Source organism: Salmo salar, chromosome 09, assembly GCF_965601325.2.
Source record: "Salmo salar chromosome 09, fSalSal1, whole genome shotgun sequence".
Taxonomy (NCBI): Eukaryota; Metazoa; Chordata; class Actinopteri; order Salmoniformes; family Salmonidae; genus Salmo; species Salmo salar.
In genome coordinates, this window is record NC_138299.1 from 63,714,820 (window position 1) to 63,739,008 (window position 24,189).

General features: G+C 43.3%; 1 protein-coding gene across 1 annotated transcript in view; it reads right to left on the minus strand.

The window, feature by feature from the left end:
* The window catches only part of LOC106611537 (GPI ethanolamine phosphate transferase 2, catalytic subunit-like), a 145,631-nt gene that overhangs the window by 23,644 nt on the left and 97,798 nt on the right, over nt 1-24,189 (minus strand). The window contains 3 exon segments of the mRNA XM_082955571.1: nt 2,105-2,265; nt 12,022-12,196; nt 12,412-12,546. Of these exon segments, the coding sequence (XP_082811697.1) occupies nt 2,105-2,265; nt 12,022-12,196; nt 12,412-12,546 (471 nt within the window).

A 24,189-nucleotide genomic window follows, 5' to 3' on the forward strand; every position in this document is an offset into this window, starting at 1 on the left:
TACAAATTGGTGCATTCACCTTATGATATCCAGTGGAACAACCACTTTACAATAGTAGATCTATATCTTTTTTTTTGGGGGGGGGGGGGGGTTAGAAGGATTACTTTATCCTATCCCAGGTATTCCTTAAAGAGGTGGGGTTTCAGGTGTCTCCGGAAGGTGGTGATTGACTCCGCTGTCCTGGCGTCGTGAGGGAGCTTGTTCCACCATTGGGGTGCCAGAGCAGCGAACAGTTTATGCTGGGCTGAGCGGAAACTGTGCTTCCTCAGAGGTAGGGGGGCCAGCAGGCCAGAGGTGGATGAACGCAGTGCCCTTGTTTGGGTGTAGGGACTGATCAGAGCCTGAAGGTACGGAGGTGCCGTTCCCCTCACAGCTCCGTAGGCAAGCACCATGGTCTTGTAGCAGATGCGAGCTTCAACTGGAAGCCAGTGGAGTGTGCGGAGGAGCGGGGTGATGTGAGAGAACTTGGGAAGGTTGAACACCAGACGGTCTGCGGCGTTCTGGATGAGTTGTAGGGGTTTAATGGCACAGGCAGGGAGCCCTGCCAACAGCGAGTTGCAGTAATCCAGACGGGAGATGACAAGTGCCTGGATTAGGACCTGCGCCGCTTCCTGTGTAAGGCAGGGTCGTACTCTGCGAATGTTGAAGAGCATGAACCTACAGGATCGGGTCACCGCCTTGATGTTAGCGGAGAATGACAGGGTGTTGTCCAGGGTCACACCAAGGCTCTTAGCACACAATGGAGTTGTCAACCGTGATGGCGAGATTTGATTCTACAAAGTATTTACTCAGGGGTGTGAATACTTATGTAAATTAGATATTTCTCGATTTCACTTTCAATAAATTTGCAAAGATTTCTAAAAACCTGTTTTCACTTTGTCATTATGTGGTATTGTGTGTAGATGGGTGAGAAGAAAATCAAATAAATCCATTCTGTCCCACAACAAAATGGCGAATAAGTCAAGGGGTATGAATACTTCCTGAAGGCACTGTATGTGTGTGTGCGTAAATCGTCTTTCCCCTCACCAAGAGGAGGGCTCCTGAAGGGAGGATCAACTCAGCAGCCATCATTTTCATCAATTATTGAAAGGCTGGCGTGCGTTGAGAGAAGGAGGCCCCCATGTTGGACTGGGCTTTACGCACTGCGTTGATTGCAGTATGAAGATAGTTATCACTCAGCCTAATTGGAATTAGATGCCAATAACAAAGAGGCTTACAGGAGCTTAATGATAAAAGGCCCCTTTAAAGAAAGAAAAAAAAACATCCACCCACAAACAGCTCTCTGATTTCATCTGCGTCCCCCATCCCTTCTTTCCATTCCATAACTTTGCTTACAGCGCTCTTTAACACACAATCTGTGATGCATAGTGTAATGTATATACACTTTGCTCATTTATTAATAATCTCTTTCTTTTAAGTTATGCTCTTTGAATTGTGCTCGAGGTGACTAACCTTTTGTATGAATTAAGGAGAAAATCAATTTAGAGGCGCAAGCATTAAAACGATGTACAAAATGTTCGAAATGATCTCTTGCATCTTTTACAAATAACATCCAGGGGTAGCTTGCTGCACTGCTGTTTTAATTCCATAATAAATTGGCACGTGGCCAAGGCGTGGTCGTCTTCATCATCCTGTTATGATTCTGTCCCAATAATTACACACTGCAGTTTCATGCTAGATGGGAGGAATATACAGAGTCCTTTGTCTCTGTTGAAATGTTGGGTTTCTTCCCCCTTTTGGCTTTATGTATTACGGTATGGTCGTGCTCAATTCAAGTTCCGTGAATTAATTGAAATTCCATAACTGGACTGTTTCGCCAGCCTCTTGTTTTAGGCAGAATCAATGTTGTGAGTATATGGGCATCCTAAATAATTAATTTCAAGGCTTTTCATTTTATACTGGAATAATAACTCATTTGAAAAATCTTGCCAAATCTTCTACTTTATCATTGGTCTGCTACAGTAAGATAAACACAAAATTGCCAAGATAAACACACGGTTAGCTGGTTCCTGGGCTGTTGTGAATCAGTGTAAGTTGGAATGAATTAAATTCTGAATGAATCATCACTAATGACATACACTGGCGTGAGTGTACACTAACTGACCTGTTTTCGGAGCTGAGGTAGCAGACGAGGTGGGAAGCCCAGAGCAGGGGCCCGGCGTATGTGCTGAGGGCCGTGAGGAAGACAGCCGGGGCTTCTACGTAGCTCTCCAGTCCCACAAAGCCAACCGAGATGTCCACAGTGGCTATGCTGTTGGAGTTCCCCTACAGACAGACAAACAGCAGACGTACGTTTTATTAAGCTTCATTTTCACAACTAACCTTAACTTACTTAGCTAACTTACTAAGTAGATAAAGTAGCTAAGTAACGTCGCTAAAGGAACTTAGTTAGACAAAGTACAGAAGTTAGCTAATGTAGCTAGTGTATCTGACCTTGGGTAAAATTAACATATATATATATATATATATATATATATATATATATATATATATATATATATATATATATATACACGAAGATTGCACAATACACTCAATGTTAACTTTTGAAGGAAGTCAGAAGCTGATATGAATAAAATGTGTCAGTCTCCTGCATGCTCCTCCACTTCCCAGGTAGCTAGCTATTCAAATCTCGCTGTCTGTCAACTCTCTGGCCTTGTAAGTGTTGCAGTCACTGGGTGAAAACTCCCTTCCCCTCCACCACATCTCTCCTCCTCCCCACTCTCATCGGCTCAGTCTCATTCCCCTTTCCATTTCCTGACGAGGGCTCAGGAGTGACACAGATGTGATGGAAGAGCTCTCGGCGACTGCAGCGGGAGCGGAATTAATTCACTGGCTGATGAAGGCCACTAGCTCCCCTCTCTATCGCCTGGGTGTGTGTGTGTGAAAGGACCCGTGTGTGACAGGGCCCGTTCTGTCAAAGAGCATGACAACGCCACCCTCCAACGGACAAACCCAACACCATATTTGAGTGGATCAGGTACAGTGCCTTCAGAAAGTAATCACAGCCGTTTACTTTTTTGTTATGGCAAGCTTAAATAAGTTCAGGAGTAAATAAGTTGCATGGACTCACTTTGCAAAAGAAATGTATGTTTTTTTAATGACTACCACATCTCTGTAAACCGCACATACAGATAATTGTAAAGTCCCTCAGTCGAGCAGTGAATTTCAAAAAAAGATTCAACCAAAAAGACCAGGGATGTTTTCCAATGTATCGCAAAGAAGCACACTTATTGGTAAATGGGTAAAAATGTAAAAAGCAGACATTGAATATCCCTTTGAGCATGGTGAAGTTATTAGTTACACTTTGGATAGTGTATCAATACACCCAGTCACTACAAAGATACAGACGTCCTTCCTAACTCAGTTGCTGGAGAAAAAGGAAACCACTCTGGGATTCCACCATTAGGCCAATGGTGATTTTAAAACAGTTACAGTTTAACCTGTTAGGGCTAGGGGGCAGTATTGACACAGCCGGATAAAAAACGTACCCGATTTAATCTGGTTACTACTCCTGCCCAGTAACTAGAATATGCATATAATTATTGGCTTTGGATAGAAAACACCCTAAAGTTTCTAAAACTGCTTGAATGGTGTCTGTGAGTATAACAGAACTCATATGGCAGGCCAAAACCTGAGAAGATTCCATGCAGGAAGTGGCCTGTCTGACAAGATGTGTTTCATCTAGGCTGTTTTTATTGAAGATTTAGGATCTTTGCTCTAACGTGACACTTCCTACGGCTCCCATAGGCTCTCAGAGCCCGGGAAAAAGCTGAACGATATCGAGGCAGGCTCTGGCTGAAACACTTTTTCGCGTTTGGTAAGTGGCCGCTCAGAGTACTGTGGGCTTAGGTGCGTGCCCGAGTCGACCGGATGCTTTATTTTTTTTCGTCTGTTTACCTAAATGCAGATTCCCGGTCGGAATATTATCGCTTTTTTACGAGAAAAATGGCATAAAAATGGATTTTAAACAGCGGTTGACATGCTTCGAAGTACGGTAATGGAATATTTAGAATTTTTTTGTCACGAATTGCGCCATGCTCGTAACCCTTATTTACCCTTTCGGATAGGGTCTTGAACGCACGAACAAAACGCCGCTGTTTGGATATAACGATGGATTATTTTGGACCAAGGCAACATTTGTTATTAAAGTAAAAGTCCTGGAAGTGCATTCTGACGAAGACAGCAAAGGTAATAACATTTTTCTTATAGTAAATCTGACTTTGATGAGTGTTAAACTTGCTGGGTGTCTAAATAGCTAGCCCTGTGATGCCGGGCTATCTACTGAGAATATTGCAAAATGTGCTTTCACCGAAAAGCTATTTTAAAATCGGACATATCGAGTGCATAGAGGAGTTCTGTATCTATAATTCTTAAAGTAATTGTTATGCTTTTTGTGAACGTTTATCGTGAGTAATTTAGTAAATTCACCAGCAGTGTTCGCTGGGAATGCTATAGTCACATGCTAGTCACATGCTAATGTAAAAAGCTGGTTTTTGATATAAATATGAGCTTGATTGAACAAAACATGCATGTATTGTATAACATAATGTCCTAGGGTTGTCATCTGATGAAGATCATCAAAGGTTAGTGCTACATTTAGCTGTGGTTTGGGTTTATGTGACATTATATGCTAGCTTGAAAAATGGGTGTCTGATTATTTCTAGCTGGGTACTCTGCTGACATAATCTAATGTTTTGCTTTCGTTGTAAAGCCTTTTTGAAATCGGACAGTGTCGTTAGATTAACGAGAGTCTTATCTTTAAAATGGTGCAAAATCGTCATATGTTTGAAAAATTGAAGGTTTTGCATTTCTAAGGTTTTTGAATAACGCGCCACGGGATTGCACTGGCTGTTACGTAGGTGGGACGATTTGGTGCCACCTAGCCCAGAGAGGTTAATGGCTGTGATTGGAGAAAACTGAGGCTGGATGAACATCATTGTAGTTACTTGACAACACTAACCTAAATGACAAAGAGTGAAAAAAAGGAAACCTGTACAGAATACAGATGTAGCCTGTCTCCTGGTAGCGCCTCCATGCTCTGGACACTACGCTGACAGACACAGCAAACCTTCTTGCCACAGCTCGCATTGATGTGCCATCCTGGATGAGCTGCACTACCTGAGCCACTTGTGTGGGTTGTAGACTCCGTCTCATGCTACCACTAGAGTGAAAGCACCGCCAGCATTCAAAAGTGACCAAAACATCAGCCAGGAAGCATAGGAACTGAGAAGTGGTCTGTGGTCACCACCTGCTGAACCATTCCTTTATTGGGGGTGTCTTGCTTATTGCCTATAATTTCCACCTGTTGTCTATTCCATTTGCACAACAGCACGTGAAATTTATTGTCAATCAGTGTTGGTTCCTAAGTGGACAGTTTGAGTTCACAGAAGTGTGATTCACTTGGAGTTACATTGTGTTGTTTAAGTGTTCCCTTTATTTTTTCTCGCAGCATATATATATATTTAGATCAGATGAAAGGATGCCTCCTACTGGCCCTCCAACACCACTTCTAGCAGCATCTGGTCTCCCATCCAGAGACCAACCAGGACCAACCCTGCTTAGCTTCAGAAGCAAGCCAGCAGTGGGATGCAGGGGGGGTACGCTGCTGACCATGGACTGACTACAATCGGAGTCTCAGGACATTGGGCTGTTCAACTCGGCCTACAGTAGGACTAGGTTATAGTTTGATTGAGACAAGCCAAACATTTGTCAACATCTTCTTTTTTCTTACGAAAACAAGTAACGATAACAAGATGCCTTGAAAAAAATTATAACTGTAACAAATACGTTTTCATTTTAGTTGATGAAAATGTGACAAGACTTCCACGTGAGACTAATGGACATTCAATTTGACATGAAGCTCTTATTCATCTGTTTTGTTTAATCATAAGCAACATTTTTAATGCGATCCTCTCATTGGCAGAAATAATGTATTTCAGCAGCGTGGTCTGATCGACCTGATCTTTTGAACGGATGCCAGGACACTTCAGTTGTAACTAACCAAAACTAGAAACAATAATGTTTACTCTCTCTTACTTTCATGTAGGCTATTTTTGCTTTGATCACATCAGATACCTTTTTTTAAAAAGGTAGAGGCGTGGATCAGAAAACCAGTCAGTATCTGGTGTGACCACCATTTGCCTCATGCAGCGTGACACATGGAGTTGATCAGGCTGTTGATTGTGGCCTGTGGAATGTAGTCCCACTCCTCTTCAATGGCTGTAAGAATTTGCTGGATATTGGCGGGAACTAAAACACGCTGTCATACACGTCGACCCAGACCATCCCAACCATGTTCAATGGTTGACATAGCTGGTGAGTATGCAGGCCATGGAAGAACTAGGACATTTTCAGCTTCCAGGATTTGTGTACAGATCCTTGCGACATAGGGCATGGCATTATCATGCTGAAACATGAGGTGATGGCAGCGGATGAATGGCACGACAATGGGCCTCAGGATCACATAACGGTATCTCTGCGCATTCAAATTGCCATAGATAAAATGCAATTGTGTTCGTTCTCCATAGCTTATGCCTGCCTATACCATCAAACCCCTTGCCCACATCATGGCATACACGCTGTCTGACAACTGCCCGGTACAGTTGAAACCGGGATTCATCCATGAAGAGCAAACATCTCCAACGTGCCAGTGGCCATCAAAGGAGAGCATTTACCCACTGAAGTTGGTTACGATGCCAAACAGCAGTCAGGTCAAGACTCTGGTGAGAACTACGAGCATGCAGATGAGCTTCCCTGAAATGGTTTCTGACAATTTGTGCAGAAATTCTTCAGTTGTGCAAACCCACAGTTTCATCAGCTGCCCGGGTGGCTGGTCTCAGACGATCACGTAGGTGAAGAAGCCGGATGTGGAGGTCTTTGGTTGGCATGGTTACACGTGGTCTGCGGTTGTGAGGCCGGTTAGATGCACTGGCAAATTCTCTAAAATGACGGAGGCGGCTTATGGTAGAGAAATGAACATTAAATTCTCAGTCAATAGCTCTGGTGGACATTTCTGCAGTCAGCATGCCAATTGCACACTCCTTTAAAACTTGAGACATCTGTGGTATTGTGTTGTGTGACAAAACAGCACATTTTAGAGTGGCCTTTTATTGTCTTCAGCAAAAGGTACACCTGTATAAGGATCATGCTGTTAAATCAGCTTCTTTATATGCCATACCTGTCAAGTGGATTGATTATCTTGGCAAAGGAGAAATGCTCCATAACAGGGATATAAACACATTTGTGAAGAACATTTTAGAGAAATAAGCTTTTTGTGCGTATGGAACATTTCTTTGATCTTTTATTTCAGTAGAAAGCCAATATGAGGGTTTGAGCTCAGGCAAGAATGAAAGGCGGTGGGTGAGAAAATATCTGTAGAGTTCAAAAAGTACTCCCACTCAAAACCATGAAAAGGAATAACCTTTCATTTCAGCTCATAAAACATGGGACCAACACTTTACATGTTTGTTCAGTGTATTTACTTGTTCAGTAATTAAAGTGGGAAATTAAAACACTATAGATTATAAAATGAATTTCCGATGCAAAAGAATACTAATCAGTAACCAATATCATTTTTCTGAATAAACATACACGTCGCTCTCATGAGCGCTGTTGGGTCTCTGGCAGTCATCAGCTGGGTTTTCTGGGAGAGGAGGATGAGGTGGGCCGGCACTCTCACTAGAGGAACTGTCACTATTCTCAAAAAGAGGTAGAAGGAGGAGGAGCAAGGCCACTGTCATTACCGGGCCCGGGCAGTAAGGTATCTATCGAGACTGGGAGGCTAGCTAGCTTCCACATGCGATGGTGTTTCGTCTGTCGAGGAAGAGGTGGTAGCTTTGCTGATGTGATCTTCGGTAATTTTGCACGATCTTGATCAGATAAAGCTTTTGTGCTGCGTTTGTGTGCAACACTTGGTCTTGCCTTTTGTTGAACAACTCACTCTCCCGCCGAGTCTGACCTGATTCACATAACCTTTTAAAACTTCATAACCAGTTAGGATGCTGAGGTAGGCTGCCACCAGCGCCCGCTGAGAAATAGGCTAATTAGATACATGACAAGTATATTGTCTGTTTGACTCACCTACTACCCGTGTAGTAGGTCATTTCACATGGGTGCGAGATGACGGGCGCATGGGGCTGCAGGGGTTTATGCCACACCAGTGGCCTATTCGCACTGTTTCAACTGTCTGTCTGCCTGCCCCTCTACTCTCTCCCTCACTGCCTCGCCTGCTCATTCTATTCGCTATAAAAGATTTGAGTGTCTGGTCAGTCTTTGGTCTATTGCGTGTAGACTAGCCTACTCATTGATAGCCCCTACTTTAGTGAACTTGAGACATTGCGAGATACAGCTTTTATTACCGATGCACGGTTCTGAATGTCTGCCTGGCTGTGCACCTACACGCTCTCTCCATCACTAGATCGCTCTTTCTTTGCTGTGAAAGATGCAAGAGTTTGTGTACTTGGAAGTAGCCAACGGCAACTACTCATTCTTCTCCGTGGCAAAAATACTGAATCTTGTGAGTTGACGGGAAATGAGTCAAAGAATCTATTATTTTGGAGTCGACTCTCCACCACTAGATATCGACATGGCTACAGTAGGCTAGCCAAGAGGAATGCTAGGTGTCTTTTTGCAGCTTTCTATCAACAGTAACAATTGAAGGTTTACTTTTGTGAATCACTTTCCCTAAAATAAATAAGCTCAGTGAGAAGATTGACGGGTGCTTCTTTTTTGCGTTGGACAGCTCGTGTTTGCTGTGTGAAGACAACAACTCGTGTACTGCTCAAGTGCTCGAGAAGTTGTGACTCGCAGGAGCGTGGTTATGCATGAATAAATGGCCAATCATATTGCTCAAATATAAATAGCATGGCATTTACCTGTGTAGTCTTCAATGGTTTTCAATGGTAGACTGTGACAGAGCAGGTAAATGTTGAACTGGAATGCAAAAATGTGCTGAAAAGTTACTGGCCCGACAGAGGAGATCCACTAGCCCGACCGACAAATTTTCCATTGGCCTCGGGCCAGCGGGCCATAGTTAATGTCGGACCCTGCACGCGAAAGAAAATAAATGAATGTGCAAGAAAACAACAGGCTAAGTGGATTTCAACTAATTATTACCACATTAAATGGGACGTGCAAATTCACTAACATTACATTAGGATGTACAAATTCACACTCTCTCCCTCTGTGTAAAGAAATGTGACTGCAACCACAGCGCACACAACATACAGACCCAGGTACCGAGAGGCGGGACAGACAGCAGACTGTCAAACCAGCAGTGTTTCTCTGTCATCGCTCACTTTGTGACTGACAGGCGCCTTTCCTATGAATAGATAGCTAGAAGATGCATATCGTTCATTCTAGCGGGACCGGGCTTGGCAGACTATTTTCTGACAAGCGAATTGAAAAGTAGCCTAGTTAATTTAAGTGGAAAAAGTACCAGGCTGAAAATGAGTCTGTAATAGGTTGCATAGCCGACAGCCGGCGCTAGTGAAAAACACTGTATGAGCCTTTATGGCTCTGTCACGTCCTGACCAGTATAGGGGTTATTGGTTTTGGTAGTTTGGTCAGGACGTGGCAGAGGGTATTTGTTTTATATGGTTCGGGGGTTATGTGTATGTAGAGGGGTATTGTATTTATGTGTTCTGGGGTTTTTGGTGTATGTTCTTGTTTTGGGTTTCTAGGTTTTGTATTTCTTTGTTGGCCTGGTGTGGCTCTCAATCAGGAACAGCTGTACATCGTTGATCCTGATTGAGAGTCATACTTAGGGAGCTTGTTTTCACCTGTCTCTTTGTGGGTAGTTGTATTTGCACTGCTGTTTGTTTAGCCTGCAAATCTGTTAGCTGTCGTTCTTTGTTTATTGTTTTTCCGTGTTCGCTATAAAATAAATATAATTATGAGCACGCAACCCGCTGCGCCTTGGTCTCTACATTACGACACCCGTGACAGAACTACCCACCAAACACGGACCAAGCAGCGGAGGAAGGAGCAACGGGTGGACTGTCGTGAGTCATGGACTTGGGAGGAGATTCTTGCCGGAGAGGGCCCATGGAGGAAGTCTGGTGAGGACCGGGAACGCTACTGGGGAACACAGCTGGCGAGGAAGCCAGAGAGGCACCCACAATATTTTTTTTGGGGGGGGCACACGGGTAGTTTGGCTGGGCCAAGGGTGAGCCCTAAGCCAGCTCCCCGTGGTTATTATGGGGAACGTATGAAGTGGAGAGCGCCAAGGTATGCTGAAGTGCGCACGATCTCGCCCATACGCACGCACAGTCCGGTGCGAGTGATCCCAGCCCCTCGCAAGAGCCGTGCTAGAGTGGGCATCCAGCCTGGTAGGAGGATGCCTGCGCAGCGCATCTGGTCACCGGTGCGCCTCCTAGGTCCAGGCTACCCTACGCCCGCTCTACGCACAGCAAGCATCAGGCCCCTGCACAACCCAGTTCGCCCTGTACCAGCACTCTGCTCGTACAGGGCTACTAGTTCCGTCCAGCCAGGACGGGTTGTGCAGGAGGTGCGATCGAGACCGCCAGTGCGTCTCCACGGCCCGGTATATCCAGTACCAGCACCACGCACCAGGCCTCCAGTACGTCACCCCAGTCCAACTCAGCCTGTTCCCGCTCCTCGCACTAGCCTTAAAGTTCGTGTCTCCAGTCTGGTAGCTCCACTACCAGCCCCACGCACTAGGCTTCCAGTGCGTCAGCTCAGTCTCGAGCTTCCGACGACAGTGTCCAGTCCAGAGTATCTGGCAACAGTGTCCAGTCCAGAGTGTCCGGCAACAGTGTCCAGTCCAGAGTGTCCGGCAACAGTGTCCAGTCCAGAGTGTCCGGCAACAGTGTCCAGTCCAGAGTGTCCGGCAACAGTGTCCAGTCCAGAGTGTCCGGCAACAGTGTCCAGTCCAGAGTGTCCGGCAACAGTGTCCAGTCCAGAGTGTCCGGCAACAGTGTCCAGTCCAGAGTGTCCGGCAAGTGTCCAGTCCAGAGTGTCCGGCAACAGTGTCCAGTCCAGAGTGTCCGGCAACAGTGTCCAGTCCAGAGTGTCCGGCAACAGTGTCCAGTCCAGAGTGTCCGGCAACAGTGTACAGTCCGGCACCGAGTGAGTCTGCCTACAGTCCGGCACCGAGTGAGTCTGCCTACAGTCCGGAACCGAGTGAGTCTGCCTACAGTCCGGAACCGAGTGAGTCTGCCTACAGTCCGGAACCGAGTGAGTCGTCCTACAGCCCGGAGCTCCCAGAGTCGCCCTACAGTCCAGGGTCATCAGTGAATGGCCTCAGGCAGAGGATTTCAGTGGGGGTGGATGGGTCAGGTAGGGGACTGAGGCCTGAGCCGGAGCCACCTCCTTTGTAGGAGGTTTGGGGAGGGGGGGTGTAGCACAGGAGCCATCGATGACGGCAGCCACCCTCCCTTCCCTCCCTTTAGTTAGGGGTTTAATTTTTTTTTTTTTTGTGAGGTGCATCCGGGGTCTGCACCTTTGGGGGGGGGGGGTACTGTCACGTCCTGACCAGTATAGGGGTTATTGGTTATGGTAGTTTGGTCAGGATGTGGCAGAGGGTATTTATTTATATGGTTCGGGGGTTATGTGTATGTAGAGGGGTATTGTATTTATGTGTTCTGGGGTTTTTGGTGTATGTTCTTGTTTTGGGTTTCTAGGTTTTGTATTTCTTTGTTGGCCTGGTGTGGCTCTCAATCAGGAACAGCTGTACATCGTTGATCCTGATTGAGAGTCATACTTAGGGAGCTTGTTTTCACCTGTCTCTTTGTGGGTAGTTGTATTTGCACTGCTGTTTGTTTAGCCTGCAAATCTGTTAGCTGTCGTTCTTTGTTTATTGTTTTTCCGTGTTCGCTATAAAATAAATATGAGCACGCAACTCGCTGCGCCTTAGTCTCTACATTACGACACCCGTGACAGGCTCGCACAAGCCAAGGCTACAAACTTTTTCTTAAAAAGTCATAGCCAGGTGTAGGCATAGCCAGGTTACAAGTAACATACTCACAATGAATACTACATAATCTAACCGCCCGTTACCTGGAAGTAGAAGAAGGCCTGTCCGAACCAGTAGTGCATGATGGTGGTCTGGGCAGCATCGTAGTGGAGCTTCTTCCAGATGAACTGGGCCATCAGGGACTGGACCAGCAGGCAGCAGCATAGCACCGGCAGGTTGTGTGCCCGGAACAACAGGGCCACCAACAGAACCCCACCACTGTAAGAAGATTTATTTATTGTCCAATAACTATGTAATATGAGTAAATAAGAACAATTATTTATTCTAAACTGACTTGCATGGTTCAATAAAGTTTGAATAAAACAATGTACATGAATATCAGATGAAAATCTGAACAGGATTCAAAATTGCCACCTACCGATTGCTAGCCCGCCTCTCTATTCTGTAGGCTACTTGCCGTGTAGGCTACCTACCTGTAGATTTCCCACAATCCCCTGCTCTTCAGCCGGGAGTCGGCTGTGATGACCTGGGACCTCAGCAGGTCCTTGGAGCCCGTGAAGAAGATGCCCAGGATGAAGACGTACACGAAGCGTGCCTTCATCGTCCCCCTGAGGAGAAAAGAGATGAGATGTAGTGGTTAGCCTGTTGAGAACATTGTTCAAGGAACGCGAGTGTCCAAGGGCTGGCCACTCCATCTGAATGCCCAAGAGCCTGTTACTAGCCCCAGGTCCAGTTTTTAGATTTAGTTAGTCTTACTTTCTCTTGAGTCTTTTTTGTTGATGTAAAATGTTTTGTCTGTACATTTTATTTTAGCTGTTCTCCAGTTTCTACTGCTAACATAACACTTTAAAAATACAGAAGCATCTGCATTTGCAGTTTTGGTGAAGAATGGCAGCAGTGTTTCCCCTATATTCATAAAAAAATAGTTGCCACTGCTGCAAAAAATGTCATTTAAAAAATATATACAGTGCCTTGAGAAAGTATTCATACCCCTTGACTTATTCCACATTTTTTTGTGTTACAGCCTGCATTCAAAATGGATTAAATCTATTTTTTGCTCACCCATCTACACACAATACCCCATAATGACAAAATAAAAACATGTTTTTAGAAATGTGAAAATGAATTACAGAAATATCTAATTTACATAAATATTCACACCCCTTTGCTATGGCACTCTTTCAGCTCAGGTGCATCCAATTTCCTTTGTCACTACAACTTGATTGGAGTCCACCTGTGGCCAATTTAATTGTTTGGACAGGATTTAGAAAGAAACACACCTGTCTATATAAGGTCCCACAGTTGTCAGAGCAGAAACTATACCATGAAGTCCAATGAACTGTCCGTAGATCTCAGAGATAGAATTGTGATGAGGCATATATCATATATAAACATTTCTAGAGAGTTGAAAGTTCCCAAGAGCACAGTGGTCTCCATCATTGGGAAATTGAAAAAAAATATGGAACTACCCAGACTCTGCCTAGAGCTGACGTCTGACCAAACTGAACAACCAGGCAAGAAGGACCTTGGTCATGGAGGTGACCAAGAACCCAATGACCACTCTGATAGAACTACAGAGTTCCTTGGCTGAAATGGGAGGACCTACCAGAAGGACAACATGCTCTGCAGCACTTCCCCAATCTAGACTTCATGGGAGAGTGGCCATACGGAAGCCATTCCTGAGAAAAAGGCACATGACAGCATGCCTGGAGTTAGCAAAAAGTCACACAAAAAACTGAGCATAAAGCAAAAGATTCTGTGGTCTGATGAGACAAAAATTGAACTCTTTGGCCTGAATGCAAAGTGCTATGTCTGGAGAAAACCAGGCACAGCTCATCACCATCTAACACCATCCCTTCCGTGAAGCATGGTGGTGGCAGCATCATGCTATAGAGATGCTTTTCAGCAGCAGGGACTGGGAGACTGGCAAGGATAGAGGGAACAATGAATGGAGCCAAATACTAGCAAATCTTTGACGAGAACCTGCTTTAGTGCATAGAACTGGGGGTGAAGATTTATGTTCCAACATGACAATGACCCCAAGCATACAGCCAAAGCCAAGCTGGGATGTCTTCACAACAAGAATGTGAAAGTTTTTGAGTGGCCCAGCCGAAGACTTGAATCCCATTGAAAATCTGTGGAAAGACTTGAAGATTGCTGCCTCTCCCCATCTAACTTAACAGAGCTTGAAAAAATCTGCAAGGAAGAATGGGAGAAAATCCCCAAATCCAGATGTGCAAAGCTCATACAGACATATCCAAGAAGATTATCTCTGAGATCTACGGACAGTTCCTTGGACATGGTATAATTTCTGCTCTGACATGCACAGTGAGCCCATATATTGACAGGTGTGTCACTTTCTAAATCATGTCCATCAATGGAATTGACCACAGGTGGACCCCAATCAAGTTGTAGTGAGATCTCAAGGATGACAAAAGGAAATTAGATGCACATGAGCTCAATATGTTAATGAGATTTTTCTGTATTTTATTTTCAATATATTTGCGACCATTTCTAAAAACATGTTTTCACTTTGTCATTATGGGTTATTGTGTCTAGATGGGTACGAGGAAAAAAATATTGAATCAATTTTGAATTCAGGCTGTAACACAACAACATGTGGAATAAGACAAGGGGTCTGAATACTTTATATTGTATATTTCTGCCGAGACGTGCTTTAAAATGGATGGTTGTTGGCTCAATGACTGGAAGTCTATGGAAACAGATAGCATGTCATTGCGCTAACGCTAGTAAAATTTGTTTATTTATGAGTGTTTTACTCTCCCATGGGCCCAGAGGAAAATAACAATGATTGATCCATTTGACAGTATAAAGGGTAGGTGGATAGAGCTAAGTGTACTCTGATTAAACCTGGGAAAGGTGAATAAAAAGAATGTTGGACTGAGGCCCAATACAAAGTGAGCTTGCCCATGTCAGATAATAAAAATACAGACTTTTCCCAGACTTTTCCCAAAGCTAACGGACACATTGTCAAAACCTCGACCTTTCTCATTTGCAGCAATTATTGACTGATGACTGATTCATTGTTCCTGACTGATTGACGGAGATGACTGATTCATTGTTCATGCGAGTGCTGATCGAATGCCACATTTTTTTCTTTAAGAACTGAAATGTTTTAGGCCCATCTTGCTTGGCATAGACTATTTTAATATTCATCTATCTTGTATCTATTTCGTTCAAAAAAGTCCAGGGGCCTCATTTATAAAACTGTGCGGAGGATTCACGTCAAAAGTTGGCGAACGGACGAAACACAGAAAGTGCTTACACACAAAAATATTCTGATTTATAACACAGTGCGCACGCACCTCCCACGCCAGTTTCCCTTTATAAATCACAATCAACTTGAAATTTGCCACACGTGAGCGAGCGTCTTATCCCATCCTTTTAACGTCCATAGTTGCTTATAAATAGTCAGTGAAACGCTCCTAATTAATATTCATCCATACTGACTGCATGACGACAATGACGGCAAATTCCAACAGAAAGACTAAAAAAAGAAATTTCACCCAGTGTTCTTGTAGGGGAGGTTGAAGCGAGAAAAAATATATTGTTTGGTGGACACAGTGTGGGCATTACAAATGCCAAAAAGTTAGAGTGGCAGCATGTGGCGGACGCTGTGAATGCTGCTGGCTCAGAAGGTCGGAACCTCTCAGAAATGAAAAAGAAATGTTCCGATATAAGTGTAGGCTAAAAGGCGAATAGCCTTACACAGACAAAGTGTTTGTGCCACGGGTGGGGGAAAGGGGACACCGGAGCTCAACCTCCCTTGATGAGCGACTTGGCTTGCCCTTCAACTCCCCACCTTGTCTAGAATCCAGTGGTCTTGTATCTTGTGTACATGGTGCTTGCTCAGGTCTTAAAATGTGAAAAAGTTACGGACAAATAGTAATTTTGAAGACATAAAAAAATATGGAATTGTACACTACAGTCTGGAAAAGGTCCAGGGCCTCATTTCTAAACGTTGCGTAGGCACAAAAGAAGGCATGCGCCACTTTCTAAGCAAACTTTGGGATTTATTATTTTTTAAAATTGACCGGAGAATGTGTGGTCCTCCACGGACACTTTGACCCATACGTACGCACATAAACTGGAGAAATTAGAACTGCGACTCCGATGGCGAAAGGATGAAACTCGAAACGCTTTGAAATTGATACCATTGTGTAAAATAAATCGAAATATTACCTCTGACGTATTACATATGAAGAGTTCCCTGGAGTGCACACAAAAAAACACACAAAAAACCTGATTTAGGATAATAAATACAAACGGAGATATCTGTTTTTGCAAAAGAACCCCTCAAATATGTTGTACAGTTAAAATTGGGATCATATTTAATTGGATCTGTAATTATTAAACAATACTTGCATGTTATGAAATGTATTCTCAGAAATAATAAGGTGAACTGTAGGACAAATTATGTTTAAACCGATGCCGTTTTCGATGCCTTTGTCGGGCAGATACGAGTGCACAGTTTCATATATTGTTATCACATGTTCGTTGCACAGAACTGTCAATGTGATAATGGCCCTGTCATTGTCAGTTACAATCAGGGTAATTACCACACCTGAAGGTGTTATGCAATTGGGTAGCTTTGACAATCAAATGGATGGGTATAAAAAGGCATGCAATTACAATGTGTAATGACGCACAATGGCTGCTTTGGCACTGTTGGAAGATTTGGCGAATGGAAGAATTCGGAGAGAGCGAATACTCAGAGACCAGCCAGATTTACTGGCCAATGATGATGAGTGGCTTAAGAGCCGGTTCCGATTACCAAGAGCTGTTCTCTTGGATCTCTGTGCTATAGTGGGCCCAGCTTTACAGAGAAGCACCCGCAAAAACCAAGCCGTGCCTGTCCCACTTCAAGTCCTAACAGCCCTCGGATTTCTGGCACTTTTCAAAGGGATTGGCTGACAGGTCAGGGATCTCTCAGCCAACTTTTAGCCGCGTTATGCCAGACGTGTTAGGAGGTATAATTGGATTGACACACCTCTACATAAAGTTTCCTTACACGGTGGGTGAACAGGCAAATAAAAAAGTGCAATTTGCAGCAATGTCCTGGTTTCCCAAATGTAATCGGTGCTATTGACTGCACTCATGTTGCTATAAGGGCACCGAGTGATAATCAATTTGCTTTTATTAATCGAAAGCGTTATCATTCCATTAATGTCCAAATCATATGTGATGCGGACATGGTACTGACTAATGTAGTGGTTCGGTGGCCTGGGTCAACCCATGACTCATTCACATGGAGCAACAGCAGTGTTGGGTGCAGCCTTGAGGCCAGAGCTGTGCGTGATGGCTGGCTTCTAGGTACGGATGAGTAATGTAGAAATTCTAAATCAATTGCAATTTTCCTCTACTGCAGTGCCTAACCAATTCACTAACTTTGCAGGCGACAGTGGATATCCCCTCAAGTGGTGGCTGCTCACCCCTTTCACCAATCCGCAGAGCGCAGAGGAGAGGAACTCCAACGTCCGCCATTGTCAGGTACGCGCTGTTGTGGAGCGCACCGTCGGGCTGATGGCGCTGCCTCAATTCCTCAGGCGGAAACCTTTTGTGCAAGCCCGAAAAGGTCTGCGACGTTGTGAGGGCGTGTGCAGTGCTACATAATGTGGCACAGCTAAGGAATGTGGCTTTACCCCCTGACACTGTTGGTTGTGTTGGCCCCGACCCCTATCCCCAGGCGTTTGAACCAAGCATAGCTGCCGTGCGGCAGCGTGTGGTTGTGATGCGTCGCTTGTAAGAACACAATGTATGGAAAGAAATAACACTATTTATTGAGTAATTATTTCAATGTACAGCTTATGTCACACAAAACATTTTTTATTTCCTTCAACTCCTTGGTAACCTCATTAAAATCGTCGATGGTGTCTCTTTGCATTTGCAGGACTGCGTCTGTGAGGACACGGCCATTGGTGGGTTGTGACGCACAAGGTGCTGTGGAGACGCCAGGCCTGGGCGCACTCAGCTCCTGCTCAGCTGCAGCACCACCGACCCCGCTGGAACACTCAGCTCCTACTCAGCTGCAGCACCACCGACCCCGCTGGAACACTCAGCTCCGTCTCAGCTGCAGCACCACCGACAGATAAACACAGCCATTTCTCCTTTCAGCTGAGGTGTGCCCTCTAATTCTGACACTGACCAACTAGAATGTTCCGATTACACACTTATGCAATTCTGACAAACACCAACAACCTCGTAAAAAAGATAATACGTCCAAAAAGATAAATACAAGTCAGTTTCCCAGCCTCTTGATTCAAATTCATGTGTGCTATTAGTAATAGCAGAAGTCACAAGGACATCTGCTTTGACTAAAATCCATACAGATGAATGAATCATGATTTCTGTGCCTGTTATTATGGCACGCAGAACATTTTCTGCGTCATCGCTCATCGGGAAAAGGTACGACAACAGTAGATGCCACGTAGCCTCCTGGCAGGTAACCATGGAGACAGGGTTGTGTGAACAAGTCAGAAGTTTTTAATGTGAGGACCCTTAGGAGTGACAGGGTGCAGATAGTCAGTCTGCCAAACAGCAAACCCCCTGCAATCCTTAGTTCAGTGTGTGTCTGTGTGTGTGTGTGTGTGTGTGTGCGTACGTGCGTGTGTGATAGAGAGATATACATATGGAAATGTGCACCTAAACAATAAACATGGATTAGGCCATTTTTACTGCTAGCTGCGGTACCTAGGGAAGGAGAGGCAGAGTAGAATGGGATTACAACTAATTATCAATAAAACTACTCTTACCTAGTGGGCAAAACATGCTTGAAATGACTTCATAATGTACAACTGGTTTTATAATGTGATTTAAACCTGTTTAGCCTGCTGGGAAAGACCTCACCAGGCAGACCTCACTTCCTAAACAAGGTGTCTATAAAAGTATAAACACTCAAGTGCCGCCTTATTGTCAAACACGACTAGACTGACAGCGTGTTCCCAAAAGGGACAAAACATCCTTGAATTTTAAGGAGCCTGTAGTGATAGGAGTGGAATAAGGGTCTGGTTCACTAGGAGAGGGAGTCAAGCAGGTGTTGCCAATGTATTATTCATTCACTGGGTTTGTATTGCAACCTTCATCCCTCAGATGAATGGCCAGCAGTTCCTTCTAACTCTGGAATTGTGCCCTAGCTACATCTCTCGCTTTTATATTATTCAAATGTTTTATCTTAACACAATCAGATGTGGAGAGAATCCCTGCCCTTCATGGTTTTTATGCTAAGCATAGCTGGAAATTCTTGTTTTATTGTATTTATTCTAAACATGGCTGGGGGGCTGGGCTGACTTGTTAGCTGGGTTGACTATGTGAGGATGTAGAGGAGTCTGTTTTTGTGTGTGAAGGTAAATGTGGTGGTGTCTTGGCTTTTCTACAGGTGCCTGTGTGCGGGCTTACGTTGGATGCTATTGCTCAGAGCAACACAATCAGCAAATTAAATGAGCTGTAATTATGGCAAACAAATGCCACGTTGAGGCCCGTGTGTGTTGTTTGGGGTGAGCGGCAGAGATGGGTAGAGAACGAGCAAATGCAGACATGATGCCACGCTCACGGGGGAAACCACACACAGAAATGTAACCCTGGCATTTAGACGCCGGCAGAACAACCAACACACTCTAATAAACTGACTGTCCATACCAAAAAACAAGAGGAAGATTCTGTAGTGTTCTGGACACCATGGACTGCAGTCTGTGTTTTTCTGTCTGTCCATTTGTCTGTCTGTCTGTCTGGCAGTCTGTCTCTGTCTGCTTTCCTACAGTACCTGTATAACTGGTTCAAATCAAATCACATTTTATTGGTCACATACACATATTTAGTAGATGTTATTGCGGTTGTAGCGAAATGCTTGTGTTCCTAGCTCCAACAGTGCAGTAGTATCTCACAATTCCCACAATCTAAAAGTAAAAGAAATAGGATTAATAAATGGTTATTGAACAAGGTGTGTATCCTAGTTAACTTGACTGACAACAGTGATGGGAACATCCCACAGCCTTGAATGAAAAGATGGGTGTGTCCTGACGTCAGTCATCAAAAAAGCCAGAACAGCCATCTAGTAGGGCCGGGACGATACCAGCATCGCGATACTTGTTAGTGTAGTTCTGCCCTTGAGCTGTTCTTGTCTATTAATGTTCTGTATTATGTCATGTCTTATGTTTTGTGTGGACCCCAGGAAGAGTAGCTGCTGCTTTTGCAAAAGCTAATGGGGATCCTAATGAAATACCAAACTTCTTCAGGAAAACAGCCCTAATGTTGGAAACAAACATCATTATGTAATCATCCACAGTCATATTTATTTATTTTCCAAGCTATAGCACACACTATTTTTCATAAAATAGTTTTTTTTAAAGGACCAAATAGACGTGTCTGCTTCGTGTTTTCATTTTTGCCATGGAAAAATATATTCCGATACTGGTGTCGTCCCGGCCCTACCATCTGGAGAGTGAAGCACAATGGATCACTCAAGAGAGGACGTGTCTCCAAACCCATCCGAGACACCTGCCAGGACACCTCACATTAGTATCAGTGGCAGGTGGATTGGAAAGATGATTAGGTAATGATCATTTTCTGTCACTTTTCGGGAGAACAGTTTAAATAGTCACCTGCATGTTCATTACTTGCTAATGAGTAGCATGCTGTAAGAGGGACAACATGAGAGACTGACAAACAGTAGTATCCTCGGTGCTATTTTGAGAATAGATTTGGTTTTGACAGAGATCATAGCCACACAAAAATGAAACAAAAATAATTTTGTGAACAACTGAACAAAAAGTGAAGAGAATGTTGAAATGCAGTGAATTCAGGAAGTATTCATACCCCTTGACTTATTCCACATTTTGTTGTGTTACAGCCTGAATTCAAAATTGATTAAATTGCTTTTTTCCCTCTCACCCATCTACACACAATACTCCATAATGACAAAGTGAAAACAGGTTTTTAAGAATGTTTGGAAATGTATTGAAATTTAAATACAGAACTATCTCATTTACATAAGTATTCACACCTGAGACAATACATGTTAGACTCATCTTTGAAAGTGATTACAGCTGTGAGTCTAAGAGCTTTGCACACCTGGATTGTACAATATTTGCCCATCATTCTTTTCAACATTTTTCAAGCTCTGTCAAATTGTTTGCTGATCATTGTTAGACATATATTTTCAAGTCTTGCCATAGATTTTCAAGCCGATTTAAGTCAAAACTGCAACTAGGCCACCCAGGAACATTCACTGTCTTCTTGGTAAGCAACTCCAGTGTAGAGTTGGCCTTAATATCCCTGTGTCTGGTGGAAAGCAAACTGAACCAGGTATTTTTCCAGGAATTTGCCTGTGGTTAGCTCCATTTCATTTATTTTTTATCTTGAAAAACTCTCCAGTACATAATGATTACAAGCATACCTATAACATGATGCAGCCACCACTATGCTTGAAAATATGGAGAATGGTACTCAGTATTGTATTGGATTTGCCCCAAACATAACACCTTGTATTAAGGACAAAAGGTGAACTGCTTTGCCACATTTTTTGGCAGTATTACTTTAGTGCAAACAGGATGTATGTTTTGGAATATTTTTATTCTGTACAGGCGTTCTTCTTTTCACTCTGTAATTTAGGTTAGTATTGTGGAGTAACTACAATGTTGTTGACCCATATTCAGTTCTCCTATCACAGCCATTAAAGTCTGTAACGGTTTTAAAGTCACCATTGGCCTCATGGTGAAATTCCTGATACATTTCCGGAAATTGAGTTAGGAATGACGTAATTGTTTGAATGCTTATTGACTCAAGACATTTTCATTTTTCATTCATTGAATTTAATTTTAAAATCCACTTTGACATGATGGGGTATTGTGTGTAGATCAGTGACACAACATCTTAATGTGATCAATTCAAAATGTTGAATACTTTCTGAAGGCACTGTATATAACATGAACATTCTGAACTCATTCTATGATTGTGACAGAGGCTGAGAACAGGAGATCATGAAAAGGCTATAGGCTGAATGTGTGTATGAACAATGAGCTTCATTCTTATCCAGGCATGTCTTTAGAGACAGAGAGACTGAGCCTTACTTTGAACCCCTCATCCATGACACCTGCAATCACCTCGTGTGTATTTGTGTGTGTGTAATGTGCAATGTGCATTGCGTGCGTACTCAGAGACTACGATGAGAGTCAGAATTATTTTGCATCTTCATGAGGGATCTGCATGCATAAACGTTCCCAAATGAAGTGTCAGCACAACAAACATTTAACCAGGATAAGAAATAAAGGGACTGTTCCAGGGCAGGTGTAAAGCACTGCAGGAACCAATTGAGATACTATTTGTAGTTGTTTTCTAGTACAAACTGTGCTTTGACAGAACACACAACAGAACTTTGAAGACCTTTCAGCAATTTTTGACACCTCGATTGACGTGGTGTGTCAGTTCTATGTGCTCTGCAGTAGAGTTATTTTGAGTAATTTTTGGAAAATAAATCAGGTTTAGTGGTAACTCTTCGGCTTCGAAGCAAGTGTTCCTATACTAAAAGGTCCAAACGATCAAACAATAACCTTGATATATCATTGAAACGTTTACAGCTACTCAGCCACTCTCTGAACACAAGGTGGTTCTCTAGGATTATGAGAAATATGACATTGCTTAAGTATCTCTCAATCTTTACCTTTCCTCACAGGAAGGGGATTATAAAAGATGGGATAACAAACAAAATCTCCAGAACAATGGAAATGAATTACAGCTGGCAGCTAAGTGATGTTCGGGAGAACATTTGTATTGCTATGACATCTCAGGGACTAGTAACGTAACTATGCAATAATGCTATTTGGAACAATGCAATGCAAGTATCCTCTACATTTTTGCCAGCATTGTGTCAGCATTGTGTCAACTCTGGTGCCTCACTTCATTTTTAAGGGACTTTTTTCTCCAGTCCCATATCTTATCATGAGTAATATTTGACAGTACATACTTGTCTTGTAGTGGCTGCTGAAGAAAAATAAGATTTCGTTTTGACTACAATACAGATTTTGACTACACTATTTCTCTAAAAAGTATAATCTGAGGAATTGTTGGTTTCAGATCCCAGGTGCAACATCCACTGCTGCTGTGCCATAGAGCAAGGCACTTAACCCAAAAACACAGAGGTGTTGAAATTCGGATCACCCTGTGCTGCTCTCAAGATTGGACTATGTTTGTGTGTTATCTGGGGGAGATGGGAGTAGAACCACAAATTACACATTTCTGATATAATATAGAAAGTATTATAGTACTATTCTATTCAGTATGGTGCTGTAACACAAACGCTTCCATGCCCTTCACAGCAACTCAAGTGTGTTCAGATAACACAGAAGCCTCCCAGGATTGCTGGGAGATGTATTCATCACAGAGACAACGCTGGCCCTTAAGCCACTCCTGTAATTCACATTAACTGCACTGGGCTGAGATATGATTCCACGTTGTCATTTAACAAGGGGATGGGTCATATCAGAGGGGCAGATAAAGGCTGGTCACAAAGACTGGAGTACTCCACCCTCCAAAGACATTCAGTACTGTATGTCACAAATTACATTCACATTGAGAGCCAATCATATGTGTTTTGTGACATCTGATGTAGCCCAAAAAAAACACATTTTGATTATATTTAGGATTAGCTGAACTAGTAAGAATGAGTAGCATGGCTTTCTCACCTTAGTCAATGTATGGGAACCTGCACCAGTATTTTCCTACTAGCACTGACTTTGCTGATAGCTACTTTCTTGAGGAAAAATGTATTTACTACAACTGTGATATGTGGTTGTCTCACCTAGCTATCTTAAGATATATGCACTAACTGTAAGGGGCTCTGGGTAAGAGCGTCGGATAAATGACTAAAATATAAATGTTAAAATGTGGTACAACATACACAGACCAGTTTTAATACTGGCCTACCGACGCTACAATGATGTGAGGTAAAATGTTATACAGTATAAAACTACATGGGGAACAAAAAATGAACAACAAGCAGTATGAACAACAGCAAAATCATAAGTGATTTAAAAAAAAAAGGTGTGACTTACAAAAAAGCTTGATGATTCAAAGTGCCTCTTAAACCACATTACTTCCCAGAATGTCTTTCCTTATGCCGGAGGTACATGACAATTCCGCTTTCTCTAAATGACAAAAATTGTCTGATTGATGACCCCATCTGGTAGGGGGTATGACTCGACAGCGTCTGCAGGGCCATATCAATCATGGCCACTCAT